The sequence below is a fragment of the Tachyglossus aculeatus genome, chromosome 9, assembly GCF_015852505.1.
Source record: "Tachyglossus aculeatus isolate mTacAcu1 chromosome 9, mTacAcu1.pri, whole genome shotgun sequence".
NCBI lineage: Eukaryota > Metazoa > Chordata > Mammalia > Monotremata > Tachyglossidae > Tachyglossus > Tachyglossus aculeatus.
In genome coordinates, this window is record NC_052074.1 from 36239715 (window position 1) to 36265990 (window position 26276).

The following is a 26276-nucleotide window of genomic DNA, read 5'->3' on the forward strand; positions in this document are numbered from 1 at the left end:
AGGTTCCACAAGCACAACTAGCAGATCACACATGGTGCCTGGCGCTGTTTTCCTTGTGGAACAAACAAGGGTAATTCCATTACAGAAACGGGAGTTGCAGAATTTGAGAATCCTAAAACTAGTCATGTCCAGGATGATTTAGCAAACCCATCTCCAACCTAGGGAAAATTAACTCTGAATCTGACTCGATGCACTCTTAGCATTTTCCTTTGGGATTGTGGATTTATTTGGGATTACACACTTGGAAGGTAATAATAACAATAATAATCATCATCAATGTGGTATTTGTTAAGCATGTACTAAGTGCTGGGGTAGAGACAAGATAATCAGATCCCACACGAGACTCACAGGCTACATGGAAGGGAGAACAGGTATTGAGTTCCCATTTTGCAGGTGAGGGAACTGAGGCACAGTGAGGTTAAGCAACTTGTCAGAGGTCTCACACAGCAGGTAAAAGTGGCAGAGCTGGGATTAGAACTCAGGTCCTCTGCCTCCCAGAGGTTCTTTCTGGTAGGTGTTGCTGAAATTATCAGTTAATTGTTTGGGGAACGTGTGTCCTTTCAGAGATGTTAGCCAAATGTATTGCCTCCAGTGGGTGATCCAGAATGGGGGAGCTGTTCTGAAGCAGTAGCTTCTGAAGCACAGCGATACCAAGAAGTAGAAGGAGAACAGTTCCAGATGCTTGGATGAGGCAGGCATGGCAACTCACAAAAGAAGGTGCTCCGCATAGCCCATGGAAGGAATCCATGCTGGGCAGTGGCCTTTTCAGTCCAACCTAAACTCAGGGATAAAACCAGTTGCCCTGCTAGACACCTAAGTAGCCTGATGTTTATTGAGTATCATTCTGGGGCTGGGCTCTGTCATCCTGTGGGAGTGTGACAGCCTGTTCATTTTTTGTGAATAAAAGAACAGTTGTGTTTCTATCATTGTGAACAAATGGTGTTTATTAAGCACCCATATGTGTAGCCACTGTCCAAATTAAACTCCTCTTCTTCCCCACCTTCTATGACATTGTAGTCTAAAACCAACATACAAGTAAGTGGCGGAATGTAAGCCCTTAGTAAATCCCAAAGTAGAACTAGTGGGTCACGTAGGCAGGAGCAGCCTGCTCTCATAAGTAGGAGTGACTCTGTTCTTCATGCAGACTACTACTGCAGGCTGGGAAGGCAAATGAGGTTGATATGAGTTCTAATTTCCACTCTGCCACTGGTCTGCTGTGGCAGAGCCCTTGTAACCTTGGGCAAGCCACTTAGCTTCTCTGGGAGCCCGGGGTGGCACCCAGTCTCCCTACATGCATTTCTCACTAACCCCTGCACAAACATTGCCCCAAGTACTGGCAACATGGTCAATGGTCAAGCTATGTCACCATGATGTTGAAATAATCCTCATTGTTACTTGAAGTGTTTTTAATCCAGAAAGAATGAGGGGAATGCTTTTGCTGATGATTTTGTTCCTTTTCCTCAAGTCAGGCAACTGGGTCCATACTGACTCTGAGAGCCCCTCCTCTTTGGGGGGAAAAAATAAGTTGTCCTTGATGGATAATTGCTGAGAGACAGGGGACAGACCTGCTTGTCCTCCTCCAGGAGCAGGTAGACCCACTTCCAGAGATTTTCACTCCAGTCTGACATCGTCCATCTCAGGAGGCACTCAGGTATCTGGAGACCATCAATTCTTTCCCTTTATGAGTTTACAGCAGCTCTCTCTCTCAAACAAAATGGATTTTGATTGTCAACTCTGTTATATTGTACACTCCCAAGCCCTTGGTACAGTGCTCTACACAGTAAGCACTCAGTAAATATGATTGATTGATTGATTGATTTTCCTCCCCTTTAGACTGTGAGCCACATATGAGCCCAGGACTGTGTCCACTTTGCTTATATCATATTTCCCCCAGCACTGTGGTCAGTGTTTGGCACGTAGGAAGGCCTTAAGAAATACAACAATTGTTTTCTTCTGGGCTGGGTCCCAGGGGAGACCAGGAAAGCCCCCACTGAAGGCAGGTCAGGTGGCCAAAATGGAATCTGATAAACACTTGGTCAGGGGGCCAAAGTTCATCACAGAAGAGTTTCATGGTATCCGGAACCAGCAACAAACCTTTCAAATCGGCTGACCCACCTTCGTGGTCATGGGGTAAACCATGCCCTCAGGGGTCAAAAGGCTCAGGGAATTTGTTAGAATGCTTTTTACTGGGACAGGTGCTAGAGAGATTGATTAGGACCCCTACCTGCAAATCATTTTTTATAGCTGAAAGGGCAGAGGGACTGGATTAAGTTGTGGGGACCAGACAGAATAATAATGATAATAATAATAATGGCATTTATTAAGCACTTACTATGTGCAAAGCACTGTTCTAAGCGCTGGGGAGGTTACAAGGTGATCAGGTTGTCCCACGGGGGGCACACAGTCTTAATCCCCATTTTACAGATGAGGTAACTGAGAAACCGAGAAGTGAAGTAACTTGCCCAAAGTCACACAGCTGACAATTGGTGGGCCCAGGATTTGAACCCGTGACCTCTTTCCACTGAGCCAGAAGGCTTTCGACGAATAGATACACTAGATGTATGCAGATCACTGATACCAGGAGGCAGCTCACTGATTTCTCAAGGAACTCAGATAGAGAGTTGCAGGATACCTGGTGATAGTATGTAATTTATCATTACAAATGGCTTCTTTAATGAAGGGCTGGTGTAAGTCACGTCTATAAGAAGGGTCCAGAAGTGATTCTGGGAATTCTACCCTGGTGAAATTCTGCTGAATTGTTAGCAAATTGGTAGGTTCTCTGTTCAATTTAGGGATCAGTGAGCATGGAATTGGATGTAATGTTCTTTCGTTGATAGATAACAGACCTAAAGGAGGGAAACTCAGGGCTGGAATAAAGAGAGAGATTTTGGGATGGAGTGGTGGTCTCCCAGGCCCCCCTAGAGTTTGTGGGGGTGGGAACTGTGGTTGCCCAATTAGTCCCTGTGCTAACAAAGAAAAACAGTGACCTACTGGGAAACCATAGCTCCCAACTTATCCACAGTTACCTCCTAAACCTCATCTCTCTCTCCCTCACCCCAACCTTCACAACCATTCCATCACATGCTCTGCTTCCTGCCACAACAATGACTACAGCAATGGTAGAAAGAGGAAGAAGTCACACAGAGAAAAAGGAGGTGGTAGTGATGGAATAACTTGAATTCCCTTATCTATCCCCGTGCTTAGAGGAGGGATTGACGCAGAGTAAGCGCTTAACAAATACCATAATTATGATCAATTTTGGTGCATCCATCCTAATGAGGCATCACCAGTCCAATCTAGTCCTGGAGAAGTAGGTTAGTACAGTGCTTAGTACAGTGCTCTGCACACAGTAAGCGCTCAATAAATACGATTGATGAAGTAGGTGCAGACACAGGCAGCAGGCATTTGCTCTCTGGTTGCGTAGAACAAACCAGGAATGACTTTATTATGGTTTTTGTGACTGCTATTGAAATGAGGGTCTGGTGCCATCACTGCCCCTGAAACGCTCCCGCTTCCCTAGCGGGTCTTCACCTTCCTTGGCTGGGGAACTGTTTGGAAAGATCCATGCTGAGTTTCTTGCTTGGTGGAGCGTCTGTTATCAGATGATGGAGGCAGTGGCTTGTTTAATTGTTAATTATCCTAACTTGTATTTAAGTCATTTTGCCCACTAGATTGGTAGTGAAATGTGCTGATTAAAATGTTGATGCTGCCTTGCTGTTTTTCTTGAATTAGTAGGAGCAAGCGACTGGATCTGAGGACATTGTATTGTCAAGTGAAGGTAGTGAAGTCGTGTGTCATGACCCAGGAGAACTGTGATGAGCTGGGGCCAGACTTGTTTCCTTGTTCCTCCTTTGTTAGTTGGTCAGTTAGTATGGTTTTTGGAGGTCATTATTTAGTACAAATGCTGATCTTTATCTTCGAGGGCTGGAAACCCTTGGCTTTTAGATCACATCTTCCCTCTGAAGGGCTCAGTAGGCTGCCTGCCTCCCCGTCGCTTTGGAAAATGGGGGCCAAAGGCAGGCAGCGGAGGCAGTAGGAAGGTCACCCCTGTCCTGGGTGTCAGTCTGCCGTCAGAGCCTGGCCAGAGCTGACAGCCTGAGGGAGTGCCTGTGGCTGGGCCCTCCAGGTCTCAAGCTGTTGGGGCAAAGCACCCACTTTCATCACCTTCTCTAGGGGTAGGTGACAGGGAGGAGAACATTCGTTGTTCAGTCATATCGCTTCACATATGACTGTAGTAGGTTCGGCCCACTAAAAAACCTCAGAGATGCCTCTCCAGCCCCAGGGAATTTCCAACCAAAACTGAAAGACAAAAGAAACAATCCACAGCCTTTTCCTTCCCCTCTCCACGCTGTGCTCCACACAATCACATTATCATCATCATCATCATCATCATCCTCTTCTTTGCCTTCCTCCTCCTCCTTGTCATCAGTATCATCATCATCAGTTTTCATTAGGCACGCATTGTATGCAAAGAGCAGTCTCAGGTATTTGATGATGTACATTAAAGGAAGGTGACCTAGACCCTATCTTCAAGCTGCGTAAAGTCAATCCAGTGGGCTGGATGGGTAGGCACAGCCAGTGTGCCTACAATAAGAACAGAAGGGAAATCAAGAACAAGAGAAGGAGGAAGAGGAGGTGAAAAACGAGGAGAAAGAGAAGGAGGAGGGGTGGAAGAGAAGGTAAATCCATGGCTTTCTGCAAGCCTGCAAGGTGGAAAGGCACATTCACTTGTCTGAATATAGGTGTGGACCAGGGAAAATAAATAAGAGGTGGTGAATTTAAGGCACAAGTAGGTGTGATAGTCTCCTCCTCTGGGCCTGGTTTATTGACTGAGAGCACCAATAAGCCAAGGGCACAGTTGGCTCAAGAGCTTCACTGTAGTTCATCCTGTGCTCCTTTCAACTAGCAGAATTGACTCCTCTCCTTTCCCTCTGGGTGGAGGCACTAAGAGTAGCGAGTGTCCAAAGCTGGCAGCAGAGGAGACTCAATAATCAGTAAGAAACATGTCACACACGTGTTGGGAAGAGTGTGTGTGTGTGTGTGTGTGTGTGTGTGTGTGTGTGTGTGTGTGTGTGCGTGCGCGCAACTTAGCAAATTGGTAGGTCTATGGTCAAGTTTGGGATCAGTATTTATAAATGTATATGCATCTTGTAAGTAATAATTTGTGGGATTTGCTAAGCGCTTACTATGTGCCTAGCTCTGTTCTAAGCACTAGGGTAGATACAAGGTAATCAGGTAGCACACAATCCCTGTCTCACATGGGGTTCACAGTCTTAATCCCCATTTTACAGATGAGGTAATTGAGACACAAAGAAGTAAAGTGATTTGCCCAAGGTCATATAGAAGACATGTGGCAAAGTCGGAATTAGAACCCACATCCTCTGACTCCCAGGACCATGCTCTTTCTACTAAGCCTCGCTGTTTATGTGAGCCCCGTATGGGGCAGGGCCTGTGTCTGATCTCCAAATATTAAAACTACCCCAGCTCTGAATACAGTGTAGTTCTTCTTGTTCTTCTTCTTCTTATTTTTATTATTATAAAGTATGGACAAGTTCTTCAGTATTTGGGGATGGCTGCTTCTCTTGGGAGTTCTCTCCAAGGGTAATGTTGAGTAGAGATTGCTTCAGTATAAGCAATTGGAACATTATTAATTGTTCTCACCTCTCCTGCCCCTCTTCCTGTAACTTCCTTTCTCTTTACAGATAATGATTTCTGTTTGATTCCGTGATTGGTTGAGCCAAGGGTGTCGGGCCCTGACATCTCCATCTGGATGTCCACCCGCCACCTAAAGCTCAACATGTCGAAGACTGAGCTCCTTGTCTTCCCTCCCAAACCTTGTCCTCTCACTGACTTTCCCATCTCTGTTGACGGCACTACCATCCTTCCCGTCTCACAAGCCCGCAACCTTGGTGTCATCCTCGACTCCGCTCTCTCATTCACCCCTCACATCCAAGCCGTGACCAAAACCTGCCGGTCTCAGCTCCGCAACATTGCCAAGATCCGCCCTTTCCTCTCCATCCAAACCGCTACCCTGCTAATTCAAGCGCTCATCCTATCCCGTCTGGACTACTGCACTAGCCTTCTCTCTGATCTCCCATCCTCATGTCTCTCTCCACTTCAATCCATACTTCATGCTGCTGCCCGGATTATCTTTGTCCAGAAACGCTCTGGACATATTACTCCCCTCCTCAAAAACCTCCAATGGCTACCGATCAATCTGCGCATCAGGCAGAAACTCCTCACCCTGGGCTTCAAGGCTCTCCATCACCTCGCCCCCTCCTACCTCACCTCCCTTCTCTCCTTCTACTGCCCAGCCCGCACCCTCCGCTCCTCCACCACTAATCTCCTCACTGTACCTTGCTCTCGCCTGTCCCGCCATCGACCCCCGGCCCATGTCATCCCCCGGGCCTGGAATGCCCTCCCTCTGCCCATCCGCCAAGCTAGCTCTCTTCCTCCCTTCAAGGCCCTGCTGAGAGCTCACCTCCTCCAGGAGGCCTTCCCAGACTGAGCCCCTTCTTTCCTCTCCCCCTCGTCCCTCTCTCCATCCCCCCGTCTTACCTCCTTCCCTTCCCCACAGCACCTGTATATATGTATATATGGTTGTACATATTTATTACTCTATTTATTTATTTATTTATTTATTTATTTTACTTGTACATTTCTATCCTACTTATTTTATTTTGTTGGTATGTTTGGTTCTGTTCTCTGTCTCCCCCTTTTAGACTGTGAGCCCACTGTTGGGTAGGGACTGTCTCTATGTGATGCCAATTTGTACTTCCCAAGCACTTAGTACAGTGCTCTGCACATAGTAAGCGCTCAATAAATACGATTGATTGATTGATTGATTGATTGATTCCTGTGTAATGCCTGATTTGTTTCAGCACAATGGAATTGTGGTAGGATCTTATCAGCAGGAACAACTACTCACTCCCTCAGAGGTCCAGCATTCTGGTTCCCAGGGACATTGTTAATGACTTCAAAAACGGAAACAAACTCCAAAAATTCCATTGAACCAGATGGTGTATGGCAACTTTTTTTTGTTGTTTTCTTAAATAAGTTTGCTTAAATATGCCCAGTTTTGATCTCTGTTTACAGAAAACTAGATACAAGCTCTGGTTCAGTGTTTCCTTGTTTTGACATGTGCTATGATTGGTCTCAAAACAATACCTTATTATGAACATATAACGGAAAAGAATAGGGTATTATATGGAGACTCAACTATTATAATAGTTCTTGCTGCAGTAGATTTAGGATAAACTTTTTCCTGAAGTGTTGCTGCAGTTACATCAGAAATAGCCCACAGTAGTAACCTCAGTTTAGAAAAATACTCTTAGTGTGGAAGGATGCACACGAGGTGTCTTAGTGATTCATAACCAACTGCTCATCATGGGCCATTAAAAATAGGACAGCTGACATCATCCCAAAGCAGGTTAGTGTTAAGAAACAGAAAGTGCCCTAGTCTGAAGTAATTATATATCAAGTGAACATTATGTACACAACTTTTTTTTTTTTTGGTAATGTAGTTCCACAGTGGTAGGAATGCCTAGCTTCTGGTGGCCCATTTTAATGAGGCAGGTGAGCACAGGTATTGAATCCCCATTTTGTAGATGAGGGAACTGAAGCACAGAGAAGTTGAGTGACTTGTCCAGGGACACAAAACACATAAATGGCAGAGCAGGGATTAGAACCCATGTCCTCTGACTCCCAGGTCCGTGCTTTTTCCACTAGGCCACCCTGCATTTCTTTTTAGATCGTTCTTTTGGGGGGCTCTCAGAAAAAAATACATTTTGGATTCTTCACCTGAGACGCACAATTCGCATAAAAGTCTTTTGTCCGTCTAAAGGAAATATACCTTATTTGCGATAGATCCAAGCCATTTTCCTCCCTCCTTCTTTCAGTCTCAGAAGCGATAACTATTTGGAAGTGGAAAAGCAGGATATAAACAGCATTAAAACTGACTGAGCACAGAGCCCAGAATACCTACCAAGTGCCGGCTGAGAACCTCAGGGAGGTCAACATGAACAGAGACACTGAAACTCACTAACTGCCGTAAATCATGAGAATTTGGTCGATATGGTCATGGGAGGGAGCAGGGGCAAAGAAACTTTTGTAAATGAATGCAAATTCCAGGTAACTGAAGACAAGCTGAAGAGGTCTTTCTGCATAGAGTAGATGTTCTAGAATCGTGGGCCCATGAGCTATTAAGAGCTGGGCCCACTTCATTCAGCACTCCAAAGATTTGACCTTCTCCTCAGTAATATGGATCAACTTTTCTGGGAAGCAGCGTGGCTCAGTGGAAAGAGCCTGGGCTTTGGAGTCAGAGGTCAAGGGTTCAAATCCCAGCTCCGCCACTTGTCAGCTGTGTGACTTTGGGCAAGTCACTTAACTTCTCTGTGCCTCAGTTACCTCATCTGTAAAGTGGGGATTAAGTCTGTGAGCCCCACGTGAGACAACGTGATTATTGTGTATCTACCCCAGCGCTTAGAACAGTGCTTTGCACATAGTAAGTGCTTAATAAATGCCATCATTATTATTATTATTATTATCATGATGGAGTCTCCTGTCGGGAGTGACAGTTGAGCCTCAGTTCTGAGGCTTCAGGACCAAGAAACTGAAGGGAGGAGTTGATTACGGTGTGGGTGGTTTGTTCAGGGCTGTGCACCGTCTCTGGGCGCAGCCAGTAGGTCCAGCTGGGGCATGGATCACCACAAGCGAGGAGATGGGTTGGGAGAAGCAGATTGCAATATGCACGTGCAGACCGTGTGGACCGTGCAGAGCCGTCTGCAGGCTGAACTGGAACTAGATCCTAGGCCTCCTGATTCCCAGTGCCGTGCACTTTCCACTGGACCGACAGCAGGGCTTGGTGTAGGTCACAAAACCGATGGTGGCGGACCTCTTTGGTCCGAAGGCTAAGTATAGAGTATTCTGAGGGCTTTAAACCAACCAAAACCTGAGTCTGTTTATGGAAGGAAACCTCTACGTGGGCCAAAAAATGCAAGCAAGCAAAGAGGAAGTAGTCAGTCTTCACAGATGGAACCAGGATGTTGGGTGTGGCCCCAATTCGAGAAAGGTGAGGACATTGACCGGATATTTGTCTAAACTTCTGGCTCTTCTCCATTGAGGGCAGGTCCCAGATGGACCCCCGTGCTCACAGATCCCCAGGCGCAGCTATACTGGTGCAGGGCAACTGGGGCGGCGGCCCCGTGCCCAACAGAGTGGTGCTGCAGGCCGATTGCACAGTGGCACTGCAGAGAGCCAGGATGGGGACCTGGGGGAATTTGCAGGCCGGCCCTGTTCCCAGGTTGCTACACTGTCAGAGTGTCTTCTTCTGGTCAGAGCGACAGCATTAGCTGTTCTTCCTGCTGCTGTGACCAGGATGAAGTGCAAAGACCGAGCCCCGAGGATAGGCCCCAGGGACAGACCCCTTTATCAGTTCCGTAAAGGCTGAAGTAAATTTGGCTCATCCCAGTTGAAATGCATAATGGAAAAGAGAAAATGCTGCCTTTCGACTCCAGGGCAGTTGGACGTTTGCCTTGCAGACATTGATTAGATAGAGATGAGAAACAGGGTCGTTTATTTCAGGAAAATATGTTGATTTTATGTTCATTGACTTCAGGCATGCTGTTGATCCTGCACTTTGTGGTCAAGTGGGATAAATTCCGAGAAATTTGGAATCTCCTCCTGCTTTGTCAGTGTTCAGAAATGGTTTTCCAGGGTTTCAGTCCGCTTTGAGTGATTCCATCATCAGAAAACACAGCCTCTCTGGGCAGCTCTTGTCGAGTGGAAAACAATGGAGGGAGCCAGAAGCACTGGAGATGGGAATGACTTCCGAGTTCTTCCCGGTTCCCCTGACTCCCTCCTCATTGGTGCCAATAATAACAAGAGTAATAATTGTGGTATTTTCTAAGTACTTACTAGGTACCAAGCACTATACTAAGTGCTGGGAGAGATACAGTGTAAGGTGAAAGGTCATCTAGTCCATCCCCTGGTCGCTGCTTAAATCCCCAGAGATGGCGCTTCCACCCTCTGAAACCCTAGTGAAAATGCTCTCCTCTCCTTGTTACTTGCATTTCCTGAATTTCCTCCATTTCCTCCTACCCTGCTTCTGGCCTGGTGGGAACCAAGCTCCCAGACTTGTTTGCTGAGGAAAGTTTTGGGTTGGTCTGACCTTTGGGAGTGGAACTGAATGCATGCAGAGGCTCCATTCGTTCAATTGTATTTATTGAGTGCTTACTATGTGCCTAGCACTGTACTAAGCACTAGGGAGAGTACAATAAACAGACACATTCCCTGCCCACAACAAACTTACAGTCTAGAGACGATTAATGATTAATTACAGTCCGCCTTCCAATGGAATGGGTGTGATCTGGGCTCCAGAGAGAAAACTGAGAGGGAAGAGGAAAAAGAACTGAAGCCTAAACCGAAGACTAAATTATCCATTTGTTTTTCTGCCCTGTTCCCGTGGCCCCAACACTTGGCTCAGCCCTCCCCCGCCCCCCGCTTTTAGCTCCTATTTCGTGTTCTTATTCCCCCGACCCTCCAACTTCACCTCTCGGAAATGGCCTCTGCCTCTCTTGGGTTAGGCCACTGGACTCATGGAGGTGCCAGGGCTATTGACTTGACGGTGCAGAGGGTTCCAGGGTCCAAGAGTGAACCAATCCAATTTCTCTGCCAAATATCCTGGGTTGCAGGGCAAATCATCACATTGAGCTGCCTCTGGACGGACTTCAGTACCTGCCAGATGCAGAGCCTGGTACAGTGTACATGGTGTGCCACCAGCCAGCCACTTGTGTGCGAAGCCCAGGACCGGGGGCAGAGCCCAGTACTGTGTGCAGGGCGTGCCACCAGCCAGCCACCTGTGTGTGGAGCCCAGGATTGAGTGCAGAGAGGGGGGACAGGCTCAGGTGTAAGACATATTTCCAGCCAACAAATTGCTGCCCTGAAACAGAGGAGGATGTGCAAAATGAATGATGGAGGAGTAGGAAGATAATGGTGATGATGATGATGATGATGATGACGATGATGATTACTACTACTGCCAGAGTCTCCAATGGTACCCACTCGTCCCTCCGGGTCCCTCCACCAACTTTCCTGTTGATTTCCACCTTGTGACTCACAGGTGGGCGGGCATCTCCCCCCACCCTCCCAATACCAAGGTACTAGGGAAACAGAGGGTGCTAGGTTCCATCTCGAGCTGCAGTGGAGAGAGGCCTGGAGAGGACACCTCGCTCTTCAGGAGGGTTGTCTTCCAAGCCGATGGTGGTGATGCAGACAAGGTAATGTCACTTAGCTGTCTGTGGTGTGTGAGAGGTCAGCAGCCATAGCTAAGCAGGACAAAGAGATTTTGCTTTTGGACTAATGCGAGGGGGCAGTCTGAGAACCAGGAGCACCATGAAACCATTGAGACCACGGAAAGACATTTCTGCATATTCATTCATTCATTCAATCATATTTATTGAGTGCTTACTGTGTGCAGAGCACTAAACTAAGCGCTTGGGAAGTACAAGTCGGCAACATATCGAGACGGTCCCTACCCAACAACGGGCTCACAGTCTAGAAGGGGGAGACAGACAACAAAACAAAATGTAGACAGGTGTCAAAACCGTCAGAATAAATAGAATTATAGTAATATGCACATCATTAATAAAATCGAGTAGTAAATATGTACAAATAAAATAGAGTAATAAATACATACAAATATATACAAACGCTGTGGGGAGGGGAAGGAGATAGGGTGTGGGAGCTGTGGGGAGGGGAGGAGGAGAGGAAAAAGGGGCTCAGTCTGGGAAGGCCTCCTGGAGGAGGTGAGCTCTCAGTAGGGCTTTGAAGGGAGGAAGAGAGCTAATTTGGCAGATGTGTGGAGGGAGGGCATTCCAGGCCAGGGGAAGGATGTGGGCCAGGGGTCAACGGCGGGACAGGCAAGAATGTGGCACACTGAGTAGGTTAGCGGCTGAGGAGTGGAGGGTGCGGGCTAGGCTGTAGAAGGAGAGAAGGGGGGTGAGGTAGGAGGGGGCAAGGTGATGGACAGCCTTGAAGCCGAAAGTGAGGAGTTTTTGCTTGATTCATAGTGGCCACAGTCAGAAAAAGTCTCATTTTCCTGCTTGGCCTTTACATGGCATTTTCACAAGACAGAGAGAAAAGACCATCAGTGCAATTTCTTGGGCTACCTGTCCCCAGAGTGTGGGAAAGTGGAAGTGTTTTTGCAGTTAGTCAGTCGATCAATTGTATTTATTGGGAACTTACTGTGTGCAGAGCAGTGTACTAAGTGCTTGGGAGAGTACAATATAACGGAGTTGGAAGATACCTTCCCTGCCCACAACGAGCTTACAGGCTAGAGGGGGAGGCAGCATGGCTTACTGGAAAGAGCACGGGCTTCGGAGTCAGAGGTCGTGGGTTCTAATCCCAGCTCTGCCACTTGTCAGTTGTGTGACTTTAGGCAAGTCACTTAACTTCTCTGTGCCTGTTACCTCATCTGTAAAATGGGGATTAAGACTATGAGCCCCATGTGGGACAACCTGATTACCTTGTATCTACCCCAGCACTTGCAACAGTGGTTGGCACATAGTAAGTGCCTAACAAATACCATCATTATTATTATTGTTATTATATAAATGAATTCTGGATTTGTACATAAGTACTGTGGAGTTGAGGAAGGGGTGAATAAAGGGTGCAAATCCAAGGGCAAGGGTGAAGCAGAAGGGATTAGGAGAAGAGAAATTGAAGGCCTAGTCAGGGAAAGCCTCTTGGAGGTGTGCCTTCAATAAGGTTTTGAAGACTTGCTTCCCCCGTAGTCTTTGTGCATTCCCAAGCAGGGCTGCTGCAGCAGAGTCAAGCCAGGCCAATTCCAACAGAAAAACTCTCATAAGAAGCAGTTAGAATATTTACTGAGTGTCCAGTGAGTGCAACACAATGTACTAAGCACTTGAGAAAGCAGGAGACACATTACCCTCCCACCAGGAGCTTATGGACAAGGAAAGTCCTCCCTTTAAGGGCTTTGCCAACATACTGCCACAAGAAATCTCAAGGAGAAACTTAAGTAAATAAGTTTGCCAATAGTGTTGCTTTTCCAGCTGTAAAGCGAGGCTCAGTGGAAAGAGCCCAGGCTTTGGAGTCAGAGATCATGGGTTCAAATCCCGGCTCCACCAACTGTCAGCTGTGTGACTTTGGGCAAGTCACTTAACTTCTCTGTGCCTCAGTTACCTCATCTGTAAAATGGGGATTAAAAACTGTGAGCCTCCCTTGGGGACAACCTGATCACCTTGTAAATTCCCCAGTGCTTAGAACAGTGCCTGACACATAGTAATAGAGTAACAAATATACCACAGTTATTATTGGTTGGTAGTGATGTGGCAAATGAGAATGACTTGGTTTGAAGGAATGCCATTCAAATGGAGACTTGTTTTTTCTAAGATGTACTTGCTACTTAGCAGTCATTGTTTCATCTTGTCCCTGCGATGGATATTTGAGTTGAGCTCTGTTCTGGCCTAGTCCACTTGGCTCATTTCTGGAAGTTGTAAAGCGTTTTCCCTTCTCCATGTTGCCCATCAAACAGCGCGAAAGTTCCAGCCGTGACGCATGGCTGTGCTGCAGCACACGCTCCTATTTTCTCATCTCTGGGGAAAACCACAATTAAATAACAGGGAAATTCAGTAATTCAATTCCCCATCTTTGTCATCAATAACAAGTCTTACCGGATTTCTTGGAGCAACTTTACTTAGAGCTTTTTGCTTCTTGGCTATTGAAGACTCAGATTCTCTTTGCAAAGATGAGTTGATCTCCTGTTTGGTGCTGTTTGCCATGGTATCATTTTTCTCCTGCTCATTTCTGAGGTGCTATGTTGGCTAGGGGCCTTTTCTATTTCTTTTCTCTTTTTTGACACAAAGTTACTAGTCCAAATCACTCTATTGTAAACTTCTCTTTAAACCACACATACCAGGGATTCAAAACTCTGGAATCAATAGAGATCAACCAAAACCTGATAAGAAGATTAAATAAAAACCCTGGAGGATTTCGGGTGCCTCAGATTTTGCTCCTGTGCCTTTGCGAATTGCGTGTCCGTGCATCAAACATTGGAGGTGGGAGTTGGCAGTGAAGGGTTGGCGGGGGGGCAGTGGCTGAAGATGTAGGAGGCAGAGAAGATGGGGCCTGGAGGTGGAGGGATCAGAGGAGACGGGGTTTCGGACGGGAGGTGGAGAAAGAAGAGGAGACATGGGTGGCCGGGCCGAAGGTGGAGGTGAAAGTGGTTGGATGGAGTTGAGGTCACAGGTGAGTGTGTGGAGGTCACAGATGATGGCGACAGTGGTGAGTGATGGCAGTGGTCTGTGGTGACTTGCTCTGGTATCTGGTTTCCCTTTAAGAATGCAGTAGGCATAGGCACAGGTTAATGCACTCCTTTCTCTCTCCTTCTTTCTCCAGATTAAAAAGCCTTTTATTATTCAATTTTAACACATTAAACTAATTGCATTACTTCCTTCTGTGAGGCAGAGTGTGTCAGTCAGACCGTAAAAAACTTCCTCCCCTCCCCGCCCCCCCCCAGTGTCAGGTGAGGTACATTAGCTAGGTTTGCAGCGGAAATCCTCTTGGTTTAGAACAGAGGTTTACTTAAAGCCTATCCACAGGCAAGAAGGCCTGGTTCATCCTCGTTCTGAACCCAGTGCTGCAGTACTGGGCTGAGGCTGGCCCCTGCTCAGGCAGAGGTGTCCCCGGGTAGTGGTGGCCTCACCTGCAAGATGGGCCTGGAGGGATCGGTCCCTGTTTTATCCCCAAACAAGCGCTACCACTGTATGGTCAGGGCGACCCCCGGAAGCGGGGTGGGAAATATACAGTGGGATGTGGCCGGCTGGACAACGCCAGGCTGGACTTGGTGCTGGGTTGGCATTTAAAATTGCATGAGCAGGGTGGTGGTGTCCTCTGGGGCATAATTGCATCCTCTTTGGGCTTCTTGTCGCACAGATTGCTGGGCTGTAGTGCCAGGCCAGAACGCAGTGGAAATGCATCGGGGGGGAAAGTGCGGGATTCCTGGGGTTCCAATCAATCAGTCAATTATTCAATCAAATTTATTGAGTGCTTATTGTGTGCAGAGCAGGACTGTTAGGGCCCCTCTCCTGTGGTCTGAAAGTCATGTGGAAAAAAGCATCTGGGGAAGGAAAAACAGGGTTTTCTCATCCGCGTCATGAATAAAACAGCCGAATGCCAGGTCACATACTCCACTCTTGAAGAGGCGCAAAGGTTGGAATTTGACATTATCAGGACTCGCCCAATGACAGGTAACCATGTCAGCCCTAGGCAGCGGTGGCAGTGGGGTGCAAAGCTATTTCTGACTTTAATTGTCTTCTGGGAGAGCGAAGGACATGACGTGCGATAGTGCTTTAAACAAAAGCTATTTTGTGCCCCAGAGATCATAGTCGTAAAGGAAAGGAGTCACAGTCAGACAGGCCGTGTACGCTCGGTTCCAGCTTAGTGGATTTACGACCAGTGATGCTGAGAGTCTCAAGAAGGGTGGAGTCCTAAGCTGCTGTCACAGGATCCTGATGGCTGGAACCCTGGGGGATTGGAAAGCCTTTAACCCCCAAAGGCCTTTCAGGAACAGACGAGGAAGGTTTGGAAGGCGGGAGAGGTATTAAGTCCAGTGCAGGGAGTTAAGTGCCTGCCAAGGTTGGCTCTCACTGTCAGTGGGGATGGCTGGGAGGTGGTGACATCGGTCCTCGGGGAGAAGCTTGGGGCTGCCGTGGCCCTGCCTGTTTGTGTGGCTTGACATGGAAGCAGAGGGCGGCTCAGCCTGGGGGTTGGGAGAGAAGTTGGAGGTGCCCCCCACTTGGGGGTGACAAGGGGTCCTGTCTGCGCTTTGCCCCGGGGAGAGTCGGCCACTGTGCCTTGGGGGATGGAAGGCCCATAGGGTCCAGGGGTTGTCCGACTGTCCCGAGGCCAAGAGAATGGATGGTCTTAGCCCTGCAAGGTTTTCCAGGAGAAGGAGGAGCAGGGCAAGGGGGCCTCTATGCTGTCTACTTGTGGCACTAGGCAGGAGGGAGGATGATTGGTTAGATGAGGTTGGTTAGCGCTGCCCGACTCAGCATCCCCAAAGTCTTCTGCCTGGCTCCATTTGGCCATGAGGCCAATGTCCACTGCCTTACATGCTGTCCTGCCATGAAAATTCCTCCATGCATCATGGCCCTGGGTATCTCCCCTCACAGCTCACGAGTCTCTGTTGAGAGTTTCCCGGGGAGAATGAAGCATCGTCTCACCTGCTGCTTCCTGGAATATCGGACCTCTTTCTTGAAAGGAGTCATGGAGTTCAGGATGTTGGTAGAGAAGTCCATCTGGAGAGAGAGAAAGAGAGAGAGAGAGAGAGAGAGAGAGAGAGAGAGGTGGACAACAGCACTTATGTACAAATCTGATTTATTTATTTGTTCCAATCTCTGTCTCCCCCTCTAGACTGTAAGCTCATTGTGGGCAGGGCATGTGTCAGTTATATTTATTGTATTGTACTCTCCTAAGCACTCCTCACACAGTAAGCACTCAATAAATATGATTGACTCTATCAGGGCTGCATTGACTACATCTATATCAAGTCTCACACGCCTCATTATCAAAATATGCCTTTGTGCCACCACACCCCGAACTTCCTTTTTCCAGGATTTGTTCTCAGAACAAGCCCTGGTTCCAGAAGCCTTTCCTCTTTGACCTCCATACCCGTCAGATACCTGGGGACAGGAAAGGTGCCAGTGGTCTCTGTTGTAGGAGCAGGGGCTGACCCCAGCTTCGTGCCAAGTGCTGTTTTCACACCATTTGTAGAACTGTATCATCAGGATGATGCTTTTGATGCTGTTGATGCCTATTTGTTTTGTTTTGTTGTCTGTCTCCCCCTTCTAGACTGTGAGCCCGTTGTTGGATAGGGATTGTCTCTCTCTCTGTTACCAAATTGTACTTTCCAAGCGCTTAGTACAGTGCTGTGCACACAGTAAGCGCTCAATAAATATGATTGAATGAATGAATGAATGAATGAATGATTATGGTCCGCTGCTTGCCTGCCAGGAGCTAATTTACCCAACACGTTCATCCTGTGACCTTGGTCCACAGCTTTCCCTCACAAGTTGCAAATGCCGCAACAGCCTCTGGGTTGGGAGGGTGATGGGGACCATTCCTCTTCTTGACACTAGCTATGGGGGCTGCAACCTAGGGAATGTGTGGGTTGCATTGGCATTGGCTAGAGAGGAAAGGAAGAGTCTCTCTCTGTAACTCTACTACCTAAAATGTATGTGTGTGTGTGTGTGTGTGTGTGTGTGTGTGTGCATACACGTTTGAAAATATGGCTAACTGAATGAGGGGCCAATGTTGGTCCCTTCTACATTGGGGTGGGGAGGGGAGTGACTAATGGTTTCCTTTCTGGAACTTGCACATGAAACCATCATTTGGGAGCGAAGCCAATGCTCCTGGCAGTGAGTGCACTCGGATGTGCCTGTGGGACCGAGGGGTTGAGAGGCACCTGGCAGTCCCTCCTTTCTATGCTGTTACATTATTTTTAATATTATTATTACTAACTTTAATGCTATTATTAGTAGTAATAGAGCCTGTGCTCTGTCCACTAAGCCATGGGTACCCTGGGTGTCACCACCTTCCCAAAGCCTCTGTTCTAAGTCCATCAGACCATTTCTGATTGCTGCTTGCCAGGCTACGCACCATGTTCTCAGTCCCCGACAACAGGAAAGTGAATGATTTCTAGGCCGAGTGGCTGCCCCCCCACCCCCGATCCTGCCCTCCCCACCCTCCCTTCCGGCTGTGCTCTCCGTTGGCGTTTCCCGTCATTTCAGATCACTGCTGTGGCTCTCTTGGGGCATCCTATCTCCCTGCCCCCAACAGGTGTTTCACTCCTAAACAGACAGACCTCAAAGATCGTGGATCTCGGTTTGGCCATCATCCGCCTCTGAGTTGTGAGCACTTAGGTTTGGGAGGCAAGGCTCCTCAGCTCTCAGATCTAGAGTGATTCCGCCTGCTGACCACCAGGGACAGATCGTTTCCTTTTCCGAAAATAGGTTTCACATCACAGGGTTATTTGCTCATTAAAGTCGTCGTCTGGAATGTCTCTCCCTCGTTCATGCTGATCTTCTGCTAAGTCCACAATTCTGAGCCTCTCCCACACAAGATCATGCCTCTCACCAAAGGCCAAAATCCCTCTTGAAAAGGAAGAGCGTGCATGGGGCACAGGCCAAGTGCAGGGAAGGGGGCCACGTGGCAGGAGCCCCAGGTCCACGGAGACCTGGGGCCGAAGTCTTCCAGAGGATAGCAGCTGTCAACTCTGCCTCCTCAGTCTCATGGTCCATCTCGCCCCTTCCTCTGTACTGCCTTCCCTACCCATTCCCTCTAGCCAGATCTCCCTGCTCTTAGGCTGCAACTCAGCTCTGGCATCCTCAGGCCCTGATCCTCTCTCTTCCATCCCCTATTGCAGGCAGAAGGTTGGACCAACCTGCAGGGATAGGAGAGGGAGATGGGACACAGGTGGGGCTAAGCTATTCTGGTTCTTGCCCAGAGTGTCAGCTTGTGTAGCTGGTACTGGGCCACTGACCTTAGGCCCAGAGTGTTAGTTTTTGTGAGGTTGAGTGGGCGGGGCGGGGCCACTGACTCTAGGTCCAGAGTGTTGGCTTGTGTGGCACTGGGAGGGGCTTGAAGATTAGACAAGCACAATGAAGCTTTGGTGCACCCACAGAGAAACTTGGTGGCCCTTTTTCAGTCACTCAGCATTTTGAGTCTGCCTTCAGTTTAGCCCCATGTTTCCTAAGATACGGAGACTGCTGGAGTGGAAGCCGCTTGTGAACTGGGTAAATGTCTTGGGCTTCTGTTGGGCTTTCCCAAGCACCTAGTTTGAAGCACATTATCCTCAGTGAGTGCTCAATAAATACTGCTACCATATGCTTGGTGCAGACGTGCCGTGGTTTTGCCAGTGGTTCATGCCTTTTGCTCTCAGTCTGTCCTTATTGGCCTAAGTAAATGCCAGTTAAAGCCCCGGGGGAAAATTTACCCAACTGCAACTTGCTGAACAAGTAGTCCCTGTTGCTGAGTTCCCCGTTGGCAACTGGGGCGAGGATAGAGGCTCCAGCACCTCAGTCATCAGTCCTCTTCTCAGAGCCAAAAGAATGACTCCTCTGCTGCCTTTTCAGACTCTGAGCACACTAACCCAAGGCTGAATGAGGCCTCGCCGTTTCACATCTGGGGCCCTGATCCTGCTAGTCACAGAAAGCCAGTCTAGAACACAGTGGGGTGGGCTGAGGATTCAGAGAGAGAGAAGTTTAGGGGTAGTGGGTGGTCCACTGTGGGTCTCTGATGGGAAAGTCAACGAGGCTGCCCTGTGGACGGTGTCTTCCCATGGATGGGATCGCTCCGAGGACAGGGTCAAGCCACGGATGGGGTTGCGCCCTGGATGGGGTCATGGTATGGATGGTGTCGTTCTGTGGATGGAGTTGCACCGTGGCTCAGTGGAAAGATCACAGGCTTCAGAGTCAGAGGTCATGAGTTCAAATCCTGGCTCCACCAATTGTCAGCTGTGTGACTTTGGGCAAGTCACTTCACTTCTCTGTCCCTCAGTTACCTCATCTGTAAAATGGGGATTAAGACTGTGAACCCCCCGTGGGACAACCTGATCACTATGTAACCTCCCCAGCGCTTAGAACAGTGCTTTGCACATAGTAAGCGCTTAATAAATGCCATTATTATTATTGTTATGGTTGGGGTCACACCATGGACGGGGTCGTTCTGTGGATGGGGTCGCACCGTGGACAGAGTTGTGCCATGGATGGGGTGGCACTACAGGCAGGTTGCTCTAAGGGCTATGCACGTACTCGCTTCGGAGGAGCAGAGCGTGGCTCTCTCTCACCCCTGCAGGGGAACGCTCTTACCAGCCCACCCCCCAGGCCCTACCTGGAGCCCCAACCTTGGGCTCTCCCGCTCCAGCGCATGTTCAGCTAAGGCCCTATTGGCCGGGCCAGGGTCTGGTCCCACACCTCGGCTGGAGGGCCCCCCAGGGTTCACCAAGCTCTTGCAGAGTGTACCTGCCATCACCCGCTGCCCCCGAGGGGATGCACGCTTTGGTGGTTGGTCCCAGCTGCCAAGTGGCCCGGTGTCCACCCAGCTTGGTCGCCCTCTCCCCAACACCAGGGAAATGGGCCCAAAGCAGCAAACAGGGCACCAGTGCAGACAGCGGAGATAGGTCCAGCTCCAGGTAACCTCTGCTGTCATTTCCTTTTCCCCTGGCAGCAGGGTGGATCTGGACGGCGGAAATGAGCTCAGCCAAGAGCCGGTGCAAGACTGATGGCCGGGTCATGGACAAGGCCATGAGTCAGCCCCTGCAGTGGCTCCTGCTCCTCCTCTTCCTCCTCCTCCTCATCCTCCTCATCCTCCTCCTCTGAGTGATCTGGGTCTGACCCCGGCAGCAGCCATGGCGTTCTTCACCCCCTGGAAACTCTCCTCCCAGAAGCTGGGTTTTTTCCTGGTGACTTTTGGCTTCATCTGGGGAATGATGCTTCTGCATTTCACCATCCAGCAGCGAACTCAGCACGAGAGCAGCTCGGTGCTGCGCGAGCAGATCCTGGACTTGAGCAAGCGCTACATTAAGGCCCTGGCTGAAGAAAACAAGGATGTGCTAGATGGGCCGTACGTGGGGACAATGACTGCGTATGGTAAGTGACCAAGGCTCATCGGAGGTACCTCTTAACCACACACAAACACAGCCACATAACACCCTCTATCATTACACACACCCTCACAGCTCTCCCACCCCATCACCCATACCCACACATAGCCCCTGTATCTGTAAAATACTTTTTCTCCCTCCCCCACATAGGCTGTGAGCCCAGTGTGGGACAGGGACTATGTCTGACCTAGTTTTCTTGTAGATATACAAGTGCTTAGTTCAGTGTTTGGCACTTAACAAAAGCCACACTTACCGTTTCCAGTTCCCAGGATTCGACTTGGCCCAGGACCTCGCTGGAGTTGCATAAAGTGATTCATCGTCCTCTCCATTGTTTTCAGCAGCTGATCCAATTTCAGTGCTAGGAATTCTGGGTTCTTCATCATAGGAACATCAGACCACTATCATAAGAAAGATGGAATCAATTAAGTGCCTACTAAGTGCCCAGAGCTGGGCTAAAAAGTGTGTATTTGAATTCATAGAAATCGGGACTGAGTCGCTACATACCCAAAACCCAGGACCAGCCCCAGCCATCCTGTTTTGAATTTTCCCATTTCGAAGACAGAACAGAATTCTGGGAACTGAATTCAGTTCCAACCCCACGTCATGGGAGGGGAGGAGGAACTTTTCAGGGATGTGGGGAAGAAACGTTTCCCACTTGGCCCAAAAGCCAAGACTTCCCTAGATTACTCTGAACATCCTGGTCATATGGAGTGGGGAGGGGGGTAAGGCGGTACCAGTGTGGCGTCCACCTGAGGCTTGGCTGACGCTGTGGTCCAGGGTAACGCGATCAGAGCCGACTGCTCTGCTTGGGGCCCAAAGACTCAGAGGGAGCAAGAACAGGTATCTTAACCCTGTTTTGCAGAATAGAAAACTGACAGAGAGGTGAAATGATTGCCCATGGTCACACAATGGATTAGTGGAAAGCTGGTGCTAGAATCTGGGTCTCTTGACTCCCAATCCTTTGCTCATTCCACTAGGCCCCACTGTATTTCCGTGTGACATCTTTACTGAGCTAAGCAATCCATCCTACACAGGATTTTGTCTCTGACAGCGGTAATGGGTACTGGAAATGATGAGTTTGTTTTCTGTTGCAGATCTGAAGAAAACTCTTGCTGTCTTGTTGGATAATATTCTGCAGCGAATTGGCAAGTTGGAATCCAAGGTGGACACTCTTGTGATCAATGGCACAGGGGCCAACTCCACCAATGTCAGCACCACAGCTGTCCCCAGCTCAGGAGCAGTGGAGAAGCTTAACGTGGCAGGTGCGTGGGGCAAACAGAGGTGATGCCGCCAGTGGTGTTCACTGAGTGCTTACCGTGTGCTGAACACTGTGCTGAGTGTTGGGGCAACCATCCAGATCTGGTCTGAATCCCATGGACTACTACCAACCCAAGCTTTGCCTTGACTTTTGGAGAAACTCCTAAGTTATACGTGCTCCTTGGGCTCACTGGCAAATGATAATAAGGTTTACTGGCTTCATCATTCTGTATGTGCTGTAGACAGTACCACCACCCTCCCTGCCTCACAAGCCTGGAACCTTGGTGTTGTCTTCAATTCATCTCTCTCATACAATCCACATATTCAGTCTGTCACCAAATCCTGCCAGTTCAATCTTCATCGCACCGCTAAAAACGACTTTCTTCTCCATTCAAACTGCTGCTACTCTGATTTTTTTTTTTTTGGAATTTGTTAAGTGTTTACTATGTGCCAGGCCATGTTACTAAGCGCTGGGGTAGATATAAGCTTATCAGGATGGACACAGTCCCTGTCCCCCATAGGGCTCACAGTCTTATTCCCTATTTTGCAGATGAGGTATCTGAGGCACAGAGAAGTTAAGTGACTTGCCCAAGATCACACAGCAGACAAATGGCAGATCCATAAGTAGAACCCATGTCCTTCAGGCCTCTGCTCTGTCCACTAGGCCACTCTGCTTCTCCTGATCCAAGATGATCTAATCACATATCCTATCCCACCATGACTCCTGCATCAACCTCTTCACTGACTCCACCTCACCTCCGCGCCCCACCTCCTGACTCTTCCCCACTCCTTTCCTTACTTCATTCTGCTGCCCTGATCATTTTTCTTAAAAAAATGTTGAGTCCATGTTTTCCCAATCCTGAAGAGCCTCCAGTGGTTGCCCATCCACCTCAATATCAAACAGAAGCAGGTAGCGCACAGGGTCTTGGGGATCAAAGGGTCTCGTCCTTCCCTGTCACCTTGTCGGGGCAGCATGACCCCTGGGCTCATAGTTTTTGTTGATCTCGGGAAAGTCCTTGTGTGCCCCTGTCTGGGTGGGGCAATGCAGGATGACCTTGAGATTGACTTTCCAGATATCCTGCCTCTGCAGGCGCCAGGCCTCTGGGGGCAACCACGACCACCACTGTAGTGGCAGCTGCAGTGAGTCTTGTGGGCCCAAGAATCCCATCTCTCAGGCACCTTAGAAACCCATCCCTTGGGGAATCCTAGAAATCCATTCCTCAGAGACCTCAGGCCTGGGTCCTCAGTTGGGTGGCTGCTACAAGGCTGTTGGGACCCCTTGCCATCAAAGCTCGTGGTGGCTGGTGACCAGGATGGACCCCACTAGGAGGGTCTCTGAAGCCTGAGCTTCCACGGTGCCTGACCTGGGCCCAGAAGAAGCAGTAGCAGGATATATTGAGCATCCACTATGGGCAGTGCACTGAACTAAGTGCTTGAGAAAGAACGACAGAAGCCCAAGACACATTGCCTACCCACAAGGAGCTTTCCTACACTTTAACGAGAAAGACATACTAATATTTACAAACTAAGTATTCAGAATAAGTCATCGGCTGTTCAGTTGAAAAACGCTGAGGAAAGGCATGAATGAGTATGCAAGTGGTGGAGGTGGCTTTTGGGTTGCTAGAACTCAGTGAAAGAGATCCTCCCACTCCCACCAGGTGGGTGGGAGAGCTGCTGCGGGCTTTCCCCTTTAATTGCTTTGCTTAGAGTAAATCTGCTCAGTGCCCTGTCACATGCTCTGTGCCTTTAGCAACTTTCAAATTGCAAATATGTCCTTCTAATCACTTTCTGCAAAAGAAAACAAAGGTATTAAAAATAGCTTTTAATTACAGTGCAGAGACAACGTCATCCAGGACACAAATCATTTCTTGCCTTCAGGATCTGTTGGCTTCTGTAATTAGACCGGAGCCCTCCCACTGGTCCAGCTGCTTATTAAAATGTGCAAGTTTTCCCCCTAACTTTAACTCAGTTAGTGTCATTGGAGAGAGCCACCGCAGCTGCGCCCTGTCCAACTTGTGGACTTTCTGTCTGAGCCACAGCCCCTCTGGCCTGGCCCCCCGGGGACCCCTGGCTCCCCGGCTGTCCCCTCCACAGCCCCTCTTCATGGCCCCTCTGCCAGGAGCTGCCCTTTTAGGGGGAGCAAGGAGTCACCAGAGATGAAATCCCAAAGGCCCCAACCTCAATCTGCTCCCATCCCAGACATTTTCAAGCTGTCAACTGCCACTGTCAGAGCCAGAGTATAGGGCTGGGTCAGGCCAGGGTTAGGGTTAGGAGTTTGGATTTAATAATAATAATGATGGTATTTGTTAAGCGCTTACTATGTGCAAAGCACTGTTCTAAGTGCTGGATAATAATTATGGCATTTGTTAAGTGCTTACTCTGTGCAAAGCACTATACTAAGCACTGGGAAGGATTTAAGGTTATTAGGTTGTCCCACCTGGGGCTCAGTCTTAATCCCCATTTTACAGATGAGATAACTGAGGCACAGAGAAGTTAAGTGACTTGCCCAGAGTCACATAGCTGACAATTGGCGGAGCTGGGATTCAAACCCATGACCTCTGACTTCCAAGCCCATGCTCCTTCCACTGAGCCACACTGCTTAGGGTGGAGTTGATGATTATCTTGTTAACTACTAGATTACTGATAACTGGACATTTACTGCTGGATTTGTCACCACTGACCTTCATATTCTTCTTCCTCTTCCCTACTGTCCCTGCAGGACATCTCTTCCTGGATAGTCTGCCATCACCTCAAATTAAAACATGTACAAAATTGGGCTCCTCATCTTCCCTTCCAAACCCTCTTCTCCACCTGTTTTTCACATCAGTCTTGACAACACCAGCATCTTCCCTCCCTGTCTCACAAACTCACAACCTTGGCATTATCTTTGACTCACCGTTTTTCTTCAAGCTGCATATTCAGTCAGGCACCAAATTCGGCTGTTTGTTTTTTTTCACAGAACCTCCAGAATCCACCTTCTCTCCATCCAGGTCTGCTGACTTCCCAGTCCTTTGCTCTTTCCACCAGACCATGCTGCTTCTCAAGCTCCGCATCACACAGAAACTACCTCCCCATAGGCAGGCTTTAAAGGCACCCAACAGCTGTCTCCCCACTACCTATCCTCTCTCCTCTCCCACTACAGTAGAACCTGCACAATTCATGCCAAACTACTCACCAGGCTTTACTATCATCTCTGTCACACTGACCCTCGTACCGTCTCTCCTACCTGGAACTCCCCCCCAACCTCCATAACTGACAGACCACCAGTCTTCCCATCTTCAAAGCTTTACTAAAATCCCATCTTCTCCAGGAAGCCTACCCTGACTAATCTTTCATCTCTCCACCCTATTTTTGCTCTCTTCTGAGTCAGCTGTGTGCTTGACTCTACACTCCTTAAGCACTTAGGTCTTCCCCACCCCCAACACAATGCCCTCAGAACTTATGTCTATCTTCCGTATTCAGTTGCCTTCCTTACCTGTAGTTACTTTTAATGTCTGTCTCTCCTGCTGGGCTGTAAGCTCCTTGGTGGCAGAAATTGTGTCTACATACTCTGTTTTACTCTCCCAAATTCTTAGTAAGTGCTCATCTAATACCACTGATTGAATGACTTGATGCATTGCTGGGTGAGAGAAGACTTTGTTCCCTGTGCCAGAAAACACTAATCCACGTGCCACTGTGGGCCTTGAGTCCTCGGTACTAATGGTTGGATCTACCGCAATCCAGAATCATAGAGCTAGCCAGCAGATCGAACGTCATCTAATGCCCCTCCCCGCCTCCTGCTTCACATGCACACACTCATCTTGTCTCTGAGGGCTCCCAAGCAGGACTGAAAAAAAGCCAAATTAAATGTTTCTGACCTACCAGGTCATTGAGACTTCCCTGGCCTCCCTCCTTCCCCCAGAGTCCCACTCCAGTCCCACCCGAGCACCTACAATACTAATCCCTTACCTTTGCTTCACTTTGAGATCACCTCAAAGCCGCGAATTGTTCTGGATCCAGTTGTTTCATGTTCCCTTTGGTATGGAGGGGGAGGGGGACAGTGAATCTCTGCTTCGGGCTCTTGCCCCCAAGCGGGGAACGTGTTGAGGGGGAGGCTGGTGCTACTGAGCTGGCGGAAGGAGTGGACGGAATGGGCAGACAGGCCAGGCTTAGGGTGTTTCCACTTTGCTGTCTCTGCAGATCTCATTAATGGAGCCCAGGAGACATGCGACTTGCCCCCTATGGATGGCTTCCCTCACTGTGAGGGGAAAATCAAGGTAAGGCTGAGAGAGGCAAGCATGGACAATTTACCTGTTGAACCGCGTGTGCTGGGCTCCCTGACCTGAGCAGACACTGCTGC

General features: G+C 48.8%; 1 protein-coding gene across 2 annotated transcripts in view; it reads left to right on the plus strand.

Moving 5' to 3' along the window:
• Positions 1-26276, plus strand: part of MGAT5 (alpha-1,6-mannosylglycoprotein 6-beta-N-acetylglucosaminyltransferase) — an 82554-nt gene that overhangs the window by 14208 nt on the left and 42070 nt on the right. The window contains exons 2-4 of one of the 2 annotated variants that reach the window (XM_038751539.1): positions 20248-20666; positions 21775-21942; positions 26117-26193. In XM_038751539.1, the coding sequence (XP_038607467.1) occupies positions 20426-20666; positions 21775-21942; positions 26117-26193 (486 nt within the window). In that variant the 5' untranslated portion in view covers positions 20248-20425. Of the gene's footprint in view, positions 1-20244; positions 20667-21774; positions 21943-26116; positions 26194-26276 lie in introns of both variants that reach the window. The other variant, XM_038751538.1, reaches the window with a different exon arrangement.